Source organism: Saccopteryx leptura, chromosome 1 (genome assembly GCF_036850995.1).
Source record: "Saccopteryx leptura isolate mSacLep1 chromosome 1, mSacLep1_pri_phased_curated, whole genome shotgun sequence".
Classification (NCBI taxonomy): domain Eukaryota; kingdom Metazoa; phylum Chordata; class Mammalia; order Chiroptera; family Emballonuridae; genus Saccopteryx; species Saccopteryx leptura.
The window spans coordinates 247286087-247301741 of NC_089503.1; the positions used below are offsets into that span (position 1 = coordinate 247286087).

Below are 15655 nucleotides of genomic sequence, written 5' to 3' on the forward strand. Positions count from 1 at the left end.
TTTTGGGGTTTCTGTGGGTGTAGGGAGGCTGAGTAGCCTGGGCTGAGGAAGAGTGGGCTCAAAGTTGGCTGGGAGCAAACTGACCAAGAAGGGCGGAGCTTGGCTGGTAGGCAGGAAACCAGCATGGTCTGTAGGGAGGGAAGCAGGCGTCTGAGAGGGTCTAGTTTGTGTGAGTGAAGGATTGAGTAGTTCTGTGGGGCCTAGTTCTGCTTTAGAACTTTGGGTCTTGGGATGGTCTGGGTGTACCTCTCCTGTGGCTCAGTACCACCACCACCACCCCCTGCCCCTAATCTAACAGACACTCCTATATTGACACCTGCATATGACTAGGGACCAGGAATTCAGAATGACTCAGGCACATTTCTTGCCTCCTGAGAGCTCATGGCCAGAATTTGGGGTTCACTCAACAGGTAGATCAGGCTCACATTTAGTGCATATTGGGGGCTGTGACTTTTACCTTCTAGGATGGGTCTTGGAGAAAGAGGTCCCTCTCCTTTGATACCTGCCCTTTTCCTGTGCTTTGAACGTCCCCAGCTCAGGTAAACATATTGGAATTTCTTTTTTTTTTTTTTAATTATTTTTATTTATTCATTTTTTAGAGAAGAGAGAGAGAGAGAGAGAGAGAGAAGGGGGGGAGGAGCAGGAAGCATCAACTCCCATATGTGCCTTGACCAGGCAAGCCCAGGGTTTTGAACCAGCGACCTCAGCATTCCAGGTCGATGCTTTATCCACTGCGCCACCACAGGTCAGGCTGGAATTTCTTTAAGGTAGTTGAGTTTCATAAGATTGTTTTCTGCCCCCACCTCAAGTTCTGTTTGGTCACATTTTATTTTTATTTTTTTGTATTTTTCTGAAGCTGGAAACGGGGAGAGACAGTCAGACAGACTCCCGCATGCGCCCAACCGGGATCCACCCGGCACGCCCACCAGGGGCGATCCTCTGCCCCTCCGGGGTGTCGCTCTGCCTCCGTGACCAGAGCCACTCTAGCGCCTGGGGCAGAGGCCAAGGAGCCATCCCCAGCGCCCGGGCCATCTTCGCTCCAATGGAGCCTTGGCTGCGGGAGGGGAAGAGAGAGACAGAGAGGAAGTGGGGGTGGAGAAGCAAATGGGCGCTTTTCCTATGTGCCCTGGCCGGGAATCGAACCCGGGTCCCCCGCACGCCAGGCCGACGCTCTACCGCTGAGCCAACCAGCCAGGGCCTGTTTGGTCACATTTTAAACTTACTACCTCCTGGTGAATCATCGTACCATTTAATACTTATTGCAAACCCACATCACGGTCACTACCGTGTAGATGCCGGCCCTCAAGGTAACAAAACTAAAAAAACGGTGTTACCTTGACATTAAACCAGCCCCAAACAGGCTTCCCAGGTTGAGAATTAGCTCTGAGTGTGAGAGCTTATCACTTCTCTTTGGTTCTCTAACCAATCTATGCCAACAAATGTAACATTGGTTTAAATGCAGATACCTGTGCCCCGCCTCTAGAGGTTTAGGTGTAGTAAGGGCTGAGGCCTGGGGACCTTGGGGTTTTTCTTCCCATGCACTACCCTAGAATCTTCTGAAAGAGCCAGTCCACAGGCAGGCTTTTAGAATCACTGCTTTATGGGTACCTGAGCAGTCTCTTTTTTAATCTTCTAAGTTTGTAGTTTATTTTTACATATTCAGTGGGAATGCAGACTTGTAGTACAAAATTGAAATGATATAAAAGGGGTATACAGTGAGAAGTCAATCCTGCCTCCTGGTCACTCTGTGTCCATCTTCTGTCAGGATAGCCACAGCTACTAGTTCCTTATATATCCTTATAAGATTCGTTATTCATTAAAACCCTATACGTATGGCTTTCTTTTTTTTAATTAAAAAAAATTTTTTTTTTGATGTTTTCTTTCTTTTTTTTTTTTTTTTTTTTAAATTTTTTTAATTCATTTATTTTAGAGAGGAGAGAGAGAGAGAGAGAAAGGGAAAGGGGGGAGGAGCAGGAAGCATCAACTCCCATATGTGCCTTGACCAGACAAGTGCAGGGTTTTGAACTGGCGACCTCAGCATTCCAGGTCGATGCTTTATCCACTGCGCCACCACAGGTCAGGCCTTATAGCTTTCCTTTTTAAAGCATATGGTTTTCCACTTTGCTTTATCTCCCCAATAATAATATATTTTGATGACTGGTCCATGACAACATGCAGAGAATAGCCTCATTCTTTTTTTTTCTTTTTTTCAGGGACAGAGAGAGAGTCAGAGAGAGGGATAGATAGGGACAGACAGGAACAGAGAGAGATGAGAAGCATCAATCATCAGTTTCTCAATTGATTGCTTTCTCATATGTGCCTTTACCGTGGGCCTTCAGCAAACCAAGTAACCCCTTGCTTGAGCCAGCAACCTTGGGTCCAAGCTGGTGAGCTTTTTGCTCAAACCAGGTGAGCCTGCACTCAAGCTGGTGACCTCGGGGTCTCGAACCTGGGTCCTCTGCATCCCAGTCCGACACTCTATCCATTGCGCCACTGCCTCGTCAGGCGCCTCATTCTTTTGACAGCCTTAACTCATCTGGTGCTTCTACTACAAGTGTACGGCAAGGCCTGTTCCACATCCCTTGCCAAGCTGGGTGAAAAACGGAATATTGGTATGGTTCCAACTTCATTGTCTTTTTTTTTTTTTTTTTTAGAGACAGAGAGAGAGAGAGAGTCAGAGAGAAGGATAGACAGATAGACAGGAACGGATAGATGAGAAGCATCAATCATTAGTTTTTCATTGTGCGTTGCGACACCTTAGTTGTTCACTGATTGCTTTCTCATATGTGCCTTGACTGCGGGCCTTCAGCAGACCGAGTAACCCCTTGCTTAAGCCAGCGACCTTGGGCTCAAGCCGGTGAGCTTTTGCTCAAACCAGATGAGCCCGTGTTTAATTAAGCTGGCAACCTCGGGGTCTCGAACCTGGGTCCTTGGCATCCCAGTCCGATGCTCTATCCACTGCTCCACCGCCTTAGTTAGGCCAACTTCATTGTCTTTTGATCCACACAGTAATCCTGAGAGTGTGGTGGGCCAGTGGCATCTTTTCAATTTTACTAATGAACAAACTGAGGCCCAGAGGGTTTCCTTGATTGCCCAGAGGGAACCAGCTGGAATCTGAGACCTCTTAGACACAGACCAGGGTTTTTCAACATTTGGACCAGATCATTCTTTGTCGGGGGCTGTCATGGGCACCATGGGTTGTTAAGCAGCATCTCTGGCCCCCATGAACTCAATTCCAGGAGCACGCCATAATGATAACCAATATGTTTCAAGACATTGCCAAATGGCCCCTAGGGGACAAAATCATCCCGATTGAAAACCATTGACCTGGAAAGATTCCATTTAATGCATCCTGGTCACCAACAGAGGAAGAGGTAAGGGAACCTATCCAAGGTTCTCAAGCTGATTAGAGCTGAGCTAGGGCTAAAACAGGCCTCCTGCCTCTGCGGGTGACATGCTTTTCCCTCTGGCTAATGAAAGCCATAGTGGGGGCCTGGAGGAGGACCCAGATAATGAGCTCTACATGGTAGGATCTAGTGTTAGAAGCTGTGTGATGTGGGCATCTAGACCTGGGTTCAAGTGAGCAAATGCATGTCAAGTACCTAGCACAGTCACACAGTAAGTGCAGGATTATTATTATTTATTTACTGACTTTTTTGGTGACAGAGACAGTGAGTCAGAGAGAGGGATAGATAGGGACAGACAGATAGGAAGGGAGAGAGATGAGAAGCATGAGTTATTCGCTGTGGCACCTTAGTTGTTCATTGATTGTTTTCTCATATGTGCCCTGATTGGGGGGGGGGGCTACAACAGAGCTAGTGACCCCTTGCTTAAGCCAACGAACTTGGGCTCAAGCCAGTGACCTTAGGGCTCAAGCCACCGACCAAGAGGTCATGTCTGTGATCCCACACTTAAGCCAGAGACCCTGCACTCAAGCTGGTAAGCCCACACTCAAGCTGAATGAGCCAGCGCTCAAGCCGGTGACCTCGGGGTTTTGAACCTGAGTCTTCCGCATCCCAGTTCGATGCTCTGGGATGGATCCCAGATCCACTGCACCACCACCTGCTCAGGCGTAAAGTGTAGGATTGTAGTTGAGAATGAGGAGGCTAGGCTGGATTTTTTTTTTTTAACAGAGAGAGAGAGTCAGACAGAGGGATAGATAAGGACAGACAGACAGGAACGGAGAGAGATGAGAAGTATCAATTATCAGTTTTTCGTTGTGACACCTTAGTTGTTCATTGATTGCTTTCTGCAATGTCCCTTGATGTGGGCCTTCAGCAGACCGAGTAACCCCTTGCTTGAGCCAGCGACCTTGGGTCCAAGCTGGTGAGCTTTGCTCAAACCAGATGAGCCCGCGCTCAAGCTGGTGACCTTGGGATCTTGAACCTGGGTCCTCTGCATCCCAGTCTGACGTTCTATCCACTGCGCCACTGCCTGGTAAGGCAGACTACTTTTTTTAATCTTGTTAAACATTGTACAGTCCCTGCCTAATTCCCTTACTCTCAAGGGAGACAAAAGGTGTTTGGTGCTGAGCAGCACCCAGATCCTGTGAACACCCAATTCTCATTTTTCTCACCTGTTAAATAAGGATTGTGGTGAAGTCTGGGAGGGCTCATGACCAATTTCTTGGTGGGAGCAGAATGGGGCTTTATATACGAGTGAGCATGGAGTGGGGAGGAAGGATGGACTGAGTCCCCTCCTCCCTACTCCCTCCTCCCAGCTCTCCTCTGGCATTTCTGTTCCTTGTTCAGCTCTGGGGCCCACATTTCTGCTTCCACATTTCCATTCTCTTCTGAGCATTTTCATTTTGATGTGCTGCCAAGACCTGGCTTCAGCTTCTGTCCCTCTGTTCATGACCCCTCTTCCCTCTCCTGGCCACCCAACCACACAAACCTTTGCCTCTTCTCGCACCTCATTTTAGTCTCACTTGGTGCATACTGTCAGTGCTACCCTGGAGACTCCTCTCCTCTCGTGCTCTTTTGGTCCTCCTTCCTTTTGCTAGGCTTGTGTATGTGCCCTGTTCCAGTCCATTGAGCCTTAACTATCATCACACCAAGAGAATGTGGCTTTTTTGGAGTAATGTTTTTTTTAAATTTTGGTTAAAATTCACATAACGTGAAATTCATCATTTTAAAGCACACACTACAGTGGCATTTAGTACATTCACAATGTTGTACAACCATTGCTACTAATTCCAGAACTTTTGCAACACCTCACCAAGAAACTACCCTCCTCATAAGTAGTCACCCCCAATTCTCTTCTCCCCCAAACCCTAGGAACTACCGACCCACTTTCTGTTTCAACAAATTTGTGTATTCTGGACAGTTTGTATAGATGGAATTATATATATTTGGTCCTTTGTGTCTGGTTTACCTTACTGAAAATGTTCTCAAGGTTCACTCAATGTCTGAATAGTATTCCATTCTATAGCTGTCCCACTTTTTTTTTTTTTTTACAGAGACAGAGAGTCAGAGAGAGGGATAGATAGGGACAGACAGGAACGGAGAGAGATGAGAAGCATCAATCATCAGTTTTTCGTTGCCACACCGTAGTTGTTCATTGATTGCTTTCTCATATGTGCCTTGACCGTAGGCCTTCAGCAGACCGAGTAACCCCTTGCTCAAGCCAGTGACCTTGGGTCCAAGCTGGTGAGCTTTTGCTCAAACCAGATGAGCCCGCGCTCAAGCTGGTGACCTCGGGGTCTCGAACCTGGGTCCTCCTCATCCCAGTCCAACGCTCTATCCACTGCGCCACTGCCTGGTCAGGCTGTCCCACATTTTAATTATTTGTCAGTATACAGATATTTGGGTTGTTTCCAGAGAATGTGGCTTAAAAAAAAAAAAAAAAAGAATGTGGCTTTTAAGAATCTCAATCATTCTTTAAAAAAAATTCAGTTATTTATTGATTTTTTTTTTAGAGGTAGAGAAAGGGATAGAGACAGAGAGAGAAATATTGACTTGTTGTTCCACTTATTTACACATTTATTGGTTGATTATTGTATGTGCCCTGATCTGGGAACGAACCCCCAATCTTGACGTATTGGGGTGATGCTGTAACCAACTGAGCTACCTGGCCAGGGTATAAAAAATCAGTTATTTAGAAAAGCATCTCCTGGTCAGATATTACACTTGGAGTTGGCTGGGCGTCCCCCTCATGCTATGTTGTAACTGCATCTACTTGTCTGTTCCCCATTAGACTGTGAGCTCCTCAAGAGCAGGGACCCTGTCTTACTCATCTCTAGCCGTAGCACAGGGCTGGGCACATAGTAGGTATTCTGTGATGTTCTTTGGATGAATGAATGATGACTGAATACAGCTGGGACTCATCCATTTTCCTCACACAAACATAAAACATCCAGAAGAAGTTTAGAAAACGACCTGAGAAAGCCCTGTGGCCTGTCATTGTGCTGTCTGCCTGATCACTTTGAGCCTTGATAACTCCTGCATGATCCGGCCGGGCCTAACCCCCCAGCCTCTCAGCTGCCGTTTGCTTCTCCTTTGCTGTGCCTCCTCCCCGACCTGTCCAGGTTCCTTAGGGGATTGTCACTTATGCTGATCTTGTTGTCCCAAATGCATCTAGTCCCTCTCTCTTTGAATGTTTGAGACATCCCCTCAGCTAAAATGTCACATCCTCTGAGGGCCCCCATCCCAGTGCAGAATACTTCTACTACTTGGCACCCACCTCTCTCTGACACCCCCCCCCCCCACATGCTGATATGTTCCTTGCTTCCCATTACTATGACGTCACATTGGTCTGTTCAGATGGCTATGGTCAGTTTCTCCTACTAGATTGTAAACTCCCCAGGGGCAGGGACCCTGCCCTGTTCATGTCTGTGCGCTCACTACATACCTAGCACAGTGCCTGGCACACAGCACACGCTCCTAAAAGTGACTGAATTGTAAATGAGCCAGGCATGTGGCTCACATGGAAGAAGCACTATGTGTTTGCTGTCTTTTTGGCTATCACTGCCTGAGTGGGAATTTTGGGTAAAACAAATAACGGTGCCTTGAAGTTCAAGCCCAGAGGTCCTATACTAGATTGTCTTCCTCCTCTTAATTATGAGAATAATAATAATAAAATATAAAAAGCAAACCTTGCTGGACCTCTTGCCAGTCTGGTCACTGTCCTAAGTACGTCACATAACACTTGTGTCTCATCTTTGTGATAGGCCTGTGAGGTCAAATGGTGGCATCCTCATTGCTTTGATGTGGAAACTGAGGTACAGAGATGTTTAAATCACTTGCCCATGGTTTGACTTTGAATCTCACGGTGCTTGAATTTTAGTTTAGTCCATCTCAACCTTCCACCTTAGTTCTCAGGGCTTTCTGGGCCTCAGTTCCCCCATTGGGAAAGCTAGGGGGAGGGGGCTCTGGCGTTTGAGACACTGCCATCGGTAGGTCTGTCCTCTGGTTCTCTGTCCTAGTTGGGAAATCCTGCCAAGCCTTGGGGTGACTCACTGTCTCTGCCTCCCACTCTCCAGCCGGTGAGTTCCTCTGACAGTGAGGCCCCTGAAGCTGATCCAGCAGGCAGGAGTGAGGACGACGAGGACAGGGGGGTCATGGCTGTCACAGCTGTAACTGCCGCAGCTGCCAGCGACAGGATGGAAAGTGATTCAGATTCAGACAAGAGCAGTGACAACAGCGGCCTGAAGCGAAAGGCATCAGCCTTGAAGGTAGGGGTGGGGTGGGGTAGGTGCACGTGACCTATGGGGGGGTTGGTGGCCCAGCAATGCTCTGACTCCTCCTTCTTCCACCTTGACATTGCTGTCTCACCCACCCTGACTTTTTTTTTTTTTCAGTCAGAGAGAGGGATAGATAGGGACAGACAGACAGGAATGGAGAGAGATGAGAAGCATCAATCATTAGTTTTTTGTTGCAACACCTTAGTTGTTCATTGATTGCTTTCTCATATGTGCCTTGACCGTGGGCCTTCAGCAGACCGAGTAACCCCTTGTTCGAGCCAGCAACCTTGGGTCCAAGCTGGTGAGCTTTGCTCAAACCAGATGAGCCACGCTCAAGCTGGCAACCTCGGGGTCTCGAACCTGGGTCCTTGGCATCCCAGTCCAACGCTCTGTCCACTGCGCCACTCTGTCCACAGGCCCACCACCTGGTCAGGCCTGACTTTCTTTTTTAAACATGCATTTAAAAAATTGAGAAATCAATCATTCATATACCATGAAATTTACCTTTTCTTTTTTTTTTTTGTATTTTTCTGAAGTTGGAAACGGGGAGGCAGTCAGACAGACTCCTGCATGCGCCTGACTGGGATCCACCCGGCATGCCCACCAGGGGATGATGCTCTGCCCATCTGGGGCGTCGCTCTGTTGCAACCAGAGCCATTCTAGCGCCTGAGGCAGAGGCCACAGAGCCATCCTCAGTGCCCAGGCCAACTTTGCTCCAATGGAGCCTTGGCTGCAGAAGGGGAAGAGAGAGAGAGAGAGGAAGGAGAGAGGGAGAGATGGAGAAGCAGTTGGGCACTTCTCCTTGTGCCCTGGCCGGGAATCGAACCCGGGACTCCTGCACGCCAGGCCGACGCTCTACCACTGAGCCAACTGGCCAGGGCCTTATCATAAGTTTTTCGTTGTGACACCTTAGTTCATTGATTGCTTTCTTATATGTGCCTTGACCGTGGGGCTGCAGCAGACCAAGTAACCCCTTGCTCAAGCCAGCGACCTTGGGTCCAAGCTGGTGAGCTTTGCTCAAACCAGATGAACCTGCACTCAAGCTGGCAACCTCGGGGTTTCGAACCTGGGTATTCCGCTTCCCAGTCTGACACTCTATCCACTGCACCACCACCTGGTCAGGCCCTCTGCCTTTTGACGGCTTCTAAATACTTGGGTGCAAAATGAAAGGACCTGGACCTCCAGCAAACTCTTGATAAACTAAGACATTCTTTTCATTATTTTTATAAATAATATTTGCTTCTATTTCCAATGATAATTACAAACCAAGCTCATTGTTTATAAGTAGTCAAGGTGCAAAAAGGGTTAAGAAGCTAGTAGAAAATACAGTATCTGCACCCAGGACTAAAAATATTTTTATGACCTGACCTGTGGTGGCGCAGTGGATAAAGTGTCGACCTAGAAATGCTGAGGTTGCTGGTTCAAAGCCCTGGGTTTGCCTGGTCAAGGCACATATGGGAGTTTATGCTTCCTGCTCCTTCCCCCTTCTCCCTCTCTCTCTTTCTCTCCCTGTCTCTCTCTCTCCCTCGCCCCCCTCTCTCCAAAATGAATAAATAAAAAATACTTTAAAAAAACAAACGAACAACTATATAAGGGAACAAAAAATTTTTTAAAAAATACTTTAAAAATATATATTTTTATGTATCTTCTCTGTGATGTGTTTGCCTCATACAGTATATGAGTGTGTGTGTAAAGTACAGAATTAGCAATACATGCAATACAATATGTGTCTTGCCTTTTTTTCACCACCTAATAAACATGTCCTTGTCATTAAATATTATTTTAAGGTTATTGAGAAGTAGTTTATGACGTGGATTCTAGCTAATAAGATTGTTGGGCATTTAGTCCCCCCCAACATTTTATGATTGTACTTTGTATTTTTTTTTTTTTTTTTCATTTTTCTGAAGCTGGAAACAGGGAGAGACAGTCAGACAGACTCCCGCATGCGCCCGACCGGGATCCACCCGGCACGCCCACCATGGGGCTACGCTCTGCCCACCAGGGGGGGGATGCTCTGCCCATCCTGGGCGTCGCCATGTTGCGACCAGAGCCACTCTAGCGCCTGGGGCAGAGGCCACAGAGCCATCCCCAGCGCCTGGGCCATGTTTGCTCCAATGGAGCCTTGGCTGCGGGAGGGGAAGAGAGAGACAGAGAGGAAAGCGCGGCGGAGGGGTGGAGAAGCAAATGGGCGCTTCTCCTGTGTGCCCTGGCCGGGAATCGAACCTGGGTCCTCCGCACACTAGGCCGACGCTCTACCGCTGAGCCAACCGGCCAGGGCCGTATATATTTTTAAATTTATCCTTTTTAATGGCCTCATAGAGGACCACCTTTTGTCCAGGTTTAATAACAGACCCCTGCCATGAGCCCTCCTGGGGGGGAGCTGATCTGGCCCCTTCGAGGTGGCACTGCCTGCTAGCCACTCCAGCCCCTTTTCATGTCCTTGACAGTCCCAGGCTACTTTCCACCCCAGGGGCTTTGTACTTGCTGTTTCCTCAGCCCAGAACACTCCTTCCTGTGTTTGCCGTGTCCTGGTCCTGTAGGTCTCTCCCCAGCTCTGTCTGACCACCACTATAAGGCATGCCCCATCACTCCACCACAGTGCCCTCCTTTATTTTCATAGAACTTACTCTTTTTTTTTTTTTTCCCGAAGCTGGAAACGGGGAGGCAGTCAGACAGACTCCCACATGCACCCAACTGGGATCCACCCAGCATGCCCACCAGGGGGCGATGCTTTGCCCTTCTGGGGTGTCGCTCTGTTGCGTCCAAAGCCATTCTAGCGCCTGAGGCAGAGGCCACAGAGCCATCCCCAGTGCCCGGGCCATCTTTGCTCCAATGGAGCCTCGCTGCAGGAGGGGAAGAGAGAGAGAGAGAGAGAGAGAGGAAGGAGAGGGGGAGGGGTGGAGAAGCAAATGGACGCCTCTCCTGTGTGCCCTGGCCGGGAATCGAACCTGGGACTCCATACATGCTGGGCCAACGCTCTACCGCTGAGCCAACTGGCCAGGGCCTAGAACTTACTCTTTTCTCAGACTATCAATTAATGTTTCTATTTGTTTCTCCTGATGAGATTTAAGTATCATCTCTTATTGGCATATCACTGAGTGTATGATTTGCTCAGGCCATCATAGCAAAATATCTCAGACTGTGGGACTTAACAGACAATTATGTTCTCATATTTTTGGAAGCAAGGTGCTAGCAGGGCTGGTTCCTTCTGAGGCTTTGCTCCTTGGCTTGTAGATGGCTGTCCTCTCCCTGTTCTCTCATATCCTCTTCCCTCTGTTTCCTGATCTCTTTTTATAAGAACATTAGTCTGATTGGATTAGGGCCCATTCTAATGACCTCATTTTAACTTACTACTTCTTTGAAAATTTCTATCTCCAAAATAGAGTCACATCCTGAGGTACCAGAGATTAGGCTCCAAATTTGAATTTTAGGGGAACACAATTCAGCTATGACACCCTGGTCTTGGACAGGGCATGCAGCAGGGACATGCTTAGGAAGCAGTTTCTTTTTTTTTTTTTCCTTTACAGAGACACAGAGAGAGAGAGACAGACAGACAGACAGACAGACAGGGATGGAGAGAGATGAGAAGCACCAATCACCAGTCCTTCACTGCGACACCCTAGTTGTTCATCGATTGTCTTCCCATACGTGCCTTGACCGTGGGCCCTCAGCAGACCGAGCAACCCCTTATTTGAGCCAGTGACAAGCCAGATGAGCCCGCACTCAAGCTGGCGACCTCGAACCTGGGTCCTCTGCATCCCAGTGCAACGCTCCATCCACTGCGCCACCACCTGGTCAGGCAGGAAGCAGTTTCTTTATGCTTCCTTACTTCTTTAAGAAGAACTCGTAGGTTGGCTTCTTTGGATGGACATCAGGCTATGGATCCCTGAAACTGAATTTAGTATTATATGTATGCATATATATGTTTTTTTGAAATTTAATTTGAAGTTTTAAATTTCTTCTAAGGAGAGAGAGAGAGGGAGAGATTGAATTTTTTTATTGAGGTGAAATTTATATAACAAAATTAACCATTCTGAAATGCACAGCTCAGCAGCATATAGTACATTCACAATGTTTTGCAACTACTGTCTCTATTTCTAGAGTATATACATATATGTTTCTCTAGGGTAAGGACCTCTGTTTTGATTTTTTTAAAAAATTGATTGATTGGATTGATATATTTTTATTAAAAATTGATTTTATAGAGAGAGGAAGGGGAAGAGAGAGAGAGAGAGACATCAATCTGTTTCTGAAGTGCCTTGACTGGGGATTTTTTATTTATTTTTTTGACAGAGACAGAGAGAGAGTCAGAGAGAGGGACAGACAGACAGGAAGGAGAGAGATGAGAAGCATCGATTCTTTGTTGCGGCTCCTTAGTTGTTCATTGATTGTTTTCTCATATGTGCCTCGACTGGGGGGGCTACAGTGACCTCTTGCTCAAGCCAGCAACCTTGGGCTCAAGCCAGTGACCTTGGGTTTTGAACCTGGGTCCTCTGTGTCCCAGTTTGACATTCTATTCACTGTACCACTGCCTGGTCAAGTCCCTGACTGAGGATTGACCAGCAACCTTTGTGTATTGGAAGGATGCTCCAACCAACCGAGCTATCCAGTGGAGGTTATTTGTTGATTTTAGAGAGAGAGGGAGGGAGAGAGAGAGGGAGGGAGGGAGAGAAATATAGACTTATTGTTCCACTTATTTATACATTCATTGGTTGATTCTCATACATGCCCTGACTGGGAATTGAACCTGTAACCTTGGCATTAGGACAGTAAGATAATCTACTGAGTTACCTGGCCAGGGCTTGATTTTTTTCTTTCTTTTTCTTCTTTTTTTAAAATTTTTTATTTTCATTATTTTAGTGAGAGACAGACAGACAGACTGGGACAGACAGGAAGGGTGAGAGATGAGAAGCATCAATTCTTTGTTGTTGTGTCTTAGTTGTTCATTGATTGCTTTCTCATATGTGCCTTGATGGGGGAGGGGCTCCAGCAGAGTGAGTGACCCCTTGCTCAAGCCAGCAACCTTGGGCTTCAAGCCAGCGACCTTTGGGCTCAAGCCAGTGACCAGGGGATCATGTCTGTGATCCCATGCTCAAGTGGGCAACCCCATGCTCAAGCCGGTGACCTCGGGGTTTCATACCTGGGTCCTCAGCATCCCAGGTCAATGCTCTATCCACTGCACCACTACCTGGTCAGGCTTCTTTCTATTTTTTTTTTTATGTAAGTAAAGTATATATAACATAAAACATACCATTTTTACATGTATAGCTCAGTGGCTTAAAATATATTCACACTATTGTGCAACCACCAATACCATCTGCCTCCAGAATTTTCTCATCTTCTCAAACTGAAACTTTGTCCCCATTACACACTAGCTCCCATTCCCTTCCCCAGCCCTGGCACCTACCCTCTGTTTCCTGTCTCTATGGATCTGACTCCTGTAGGATTCTCTCTTATTAGTGGACTCTTAATAATATTTGTACTATTTGTAGTATTTGTCCTTTTGTGACTGGTTGATTTCATTCGGCATAATGTCCTCAAGGTTTTAAGATCCCTGTTTTTTTTTATCAGATTCTCGAAGGGTCCCCGCTGCCCTCACAAAGGTTCTAGAACCTCAGCTCTTCCCAGGGTTAAGAGGGGTCAGGTGGGAGACGGCTCTGCTGAGCACACGTGCTTTCCTTGTCGCTGATTTCTTTGGACTGCTCCACCTCCAGATGTCTGTCTCAAAACGAGCCCGGAAGGTCTCCAGCGACCTGGATCAAGCTAGCGTGTCTCCATCTGAGGAGGAAAACTCTGAAAGCTCATCTGAGTCAGAGAAGACCAGTGACCAGGTGAGCAGGTGATTGGCTCCTTGGGGGGGAGAGATGCACAGGTGGGAGCCGAGCTGTGGCCAGCCAGCGGGACCCTGTTCAGCTCCCTTCTCTCTACTCAGGACTTCACCCCTGAGAAGAAAGCCGTCGTCAGGGTCCCACGGCGGGGCCCCTTGGCAGGACGGAAGAAAAAGGTAGAGGTGTGTTTCTTTTTTTCCATGCCCACCTGGGAACAACTCTTAGAGTTTCTCTCCAGGGTCACCAGCCATTGTCTGTGATTACAGTTGGGTCCTTTTTGGAGTAGGATAGGGTATAGATTACAAGGAGACCCCAAAGGACCATCGACTTTCGCCTCTGGCTTCACTGATGGCCTTAGCCCGTAGTTTCCAGGTACCATGTGTGCAGAGCATTTCCCTAGCAGGAGATGACCTGGCTGCCACTGCTCCTGACCAGAATTCACAGGCTGGTTTGGAAAGTAGTATTCTGGAGTACTGGCATTGGAAGGGTGTAAAGTACCCTTAATTGCCTAGTGTGTGTGAGAGAGGAAGCGAGAGAGATCTGTGTGTGTGTGTGTGTATGCCTGTATGAGTGTGTCTTGTGCATGTACAACTGTGTTGCATGTGTATGAGTATGGTTGTGTGTGTATGGTGTGTGCAAGTGTACGATTGTGTTGGTCATATGTGAGTCATGTGCAAGTTGTATACAAGTGTATGTATTGTATGTGCATGAACATGTGTGAGTGTGCATGCACCTGTGTGTGCATGTAGAAGTGTGTGCCCAGGAGAACTTGGTAGCTGAAACAGTGAAAGGGCAGCTCCTCTGTTTGGGCTTCCAGGCAAGATTTTGTGGTGTTTTAAAAAGCTCTTGCCTTAGGGGAAAAACTATGAATCTCATTTGACCTCCTGCACTTCACCCAGGACGTGGGAGGTCTGGAGAAATTACACTCTGAGGGAAGTGAAAGATCAGGCAGCTGCAGGCACATCCAGAGCTGCCTGTGATTACAGGCCTAACTGAAGCTTTTCTCATTTGGGAGGGCAGATTTTTGTGGGTTGGGGGCTACAAAGGGCATTGGGTCTGCCCTCTCACCTCCATGCTCCGGCCTCTCTCAGAAGCCGCCCTCTGCCTCGGACTCAGACTCCAAACCAGAATCAGAAGGGGCCAAGGCTGAGCCAGTGGCTGTGGCCAGGTCGGCCTCCTCCTTCTCTTTAGCCTCCACATCTTCCTCCTCTGATTCGGATGTGTCGGTAAAGAAACCTCCCAGGAGCAGGAAGCCAGGTAGGATCATTGACACTAGTCCTGATCTGGTTCGCAGGGCCTACCTTGTATGGGCCCTTGCCTCTGGGCTAGCCTGTGGGGGTCCCCTGACCCACCTGGAGGGTGTTATGGGAGAAGACCACCCCCTTCTCCTTTTTCTTAGCTGAGAAGCCTCCCCCAAAACCCCGTGGGCGGAAACCGAAGCCTGAACGGCCCCCGAGCAGCTCAAGCAGTGACAGGTGGGCAGTGACCCTGGGTCGCCTCTGTCAGGGTCCTCAGCCAGACTGTGGGTGGGTTTGGAGCTGTGCTTCCTGAGTACCAGGTCTCCCTTCTAATTGGCCCACACTCACAGTGACAGCGAGGAAGTAGACCGAATCAGTGAGTGGAAACGCCGTGATGAGGAACGGCGCCGGGAACTTGAGGCCCGGCGACGCCGGGAGCAGGAGGAGGAGCTGCGGCGGCTGCGGGAGCAGGAGAAGGAGGAGAAGGAGCGGAGGCGCGAGCGGGCAGAGCGCGGGGAGGCCCTGCACGCAGGCAGTGGGGGCAGCAGCGGCGATGAGCTCAGGGATGAGGAAGAACCCGTCAGGAAGCAGCGCGGCCGGAAGGGTCGGGGACGGGGGCCTCAGTCCTCCTCTGACTCTGAGGCTGAGGCTGAGCTGGAGAGAGAGGTGCGCCAAACCTGGTGGGGGTCACGGGGGCCCATGGAAGGTGATGGGGAAACATGGGTGGCTGAGGAGGCTTCTTAACACCCACTTCTTCAAGCAAGTCCATTCCTTACCTAGCACATTTATTAAGCACATACTGCACTAGACACTGTTATGGGTGCCAGAGGTGTGGCAGTAAAGTAATGGGTGGGTGACACAGACACCTCTGCTGTTAAGCTGGCATCTGTGGGTGACAGAGTAGACAA

The 15655-nt window shown here is 48.4% G+C and overlaps 1 protein-coding gene across 3 annotated transcripts in view; it reads left to right on the forward strand.

Moving 5' to 3' along the window:
- The window catches only part of HDGFL2 (HDGF like 2), a 28444-nt gene that overhangs the window by 4132 nt on the left and 8657 nt on the right, over positions 1 to 15655 (forward strand). Inside the window, exons 4-9 of one of the 3 annotated variants that reach the window (XM_066344621.1) lie at positions 7481 to 7672; positions 13396 to 13512; positions 13614 to 13691; positions 14601 to 14766; positions 14909 to 14984; positions 15098 to 15413. In XM_066344621.1, the coding sequence (XP_066200718.1) occupies positions 7481 to 7672; positions 13396 to 13512; positions 13614 to 13691; positions 14601 to 14766; positions 14909 to 14984; positions 15098 to 15413 (945 nt within the window). The remainder of the gene's footprint in view (positions 1 to 7480; positions 7673 to 13395; positions 13513 to 13613; positions 13692 to 14600; positions 14767 to 14908; positions 14985 to 15097; positions 15414 to 15655) is intronic. The other 2 variants (XM_066344628.1, XM_066344638.1) reach the window with 2 other exon arrangements.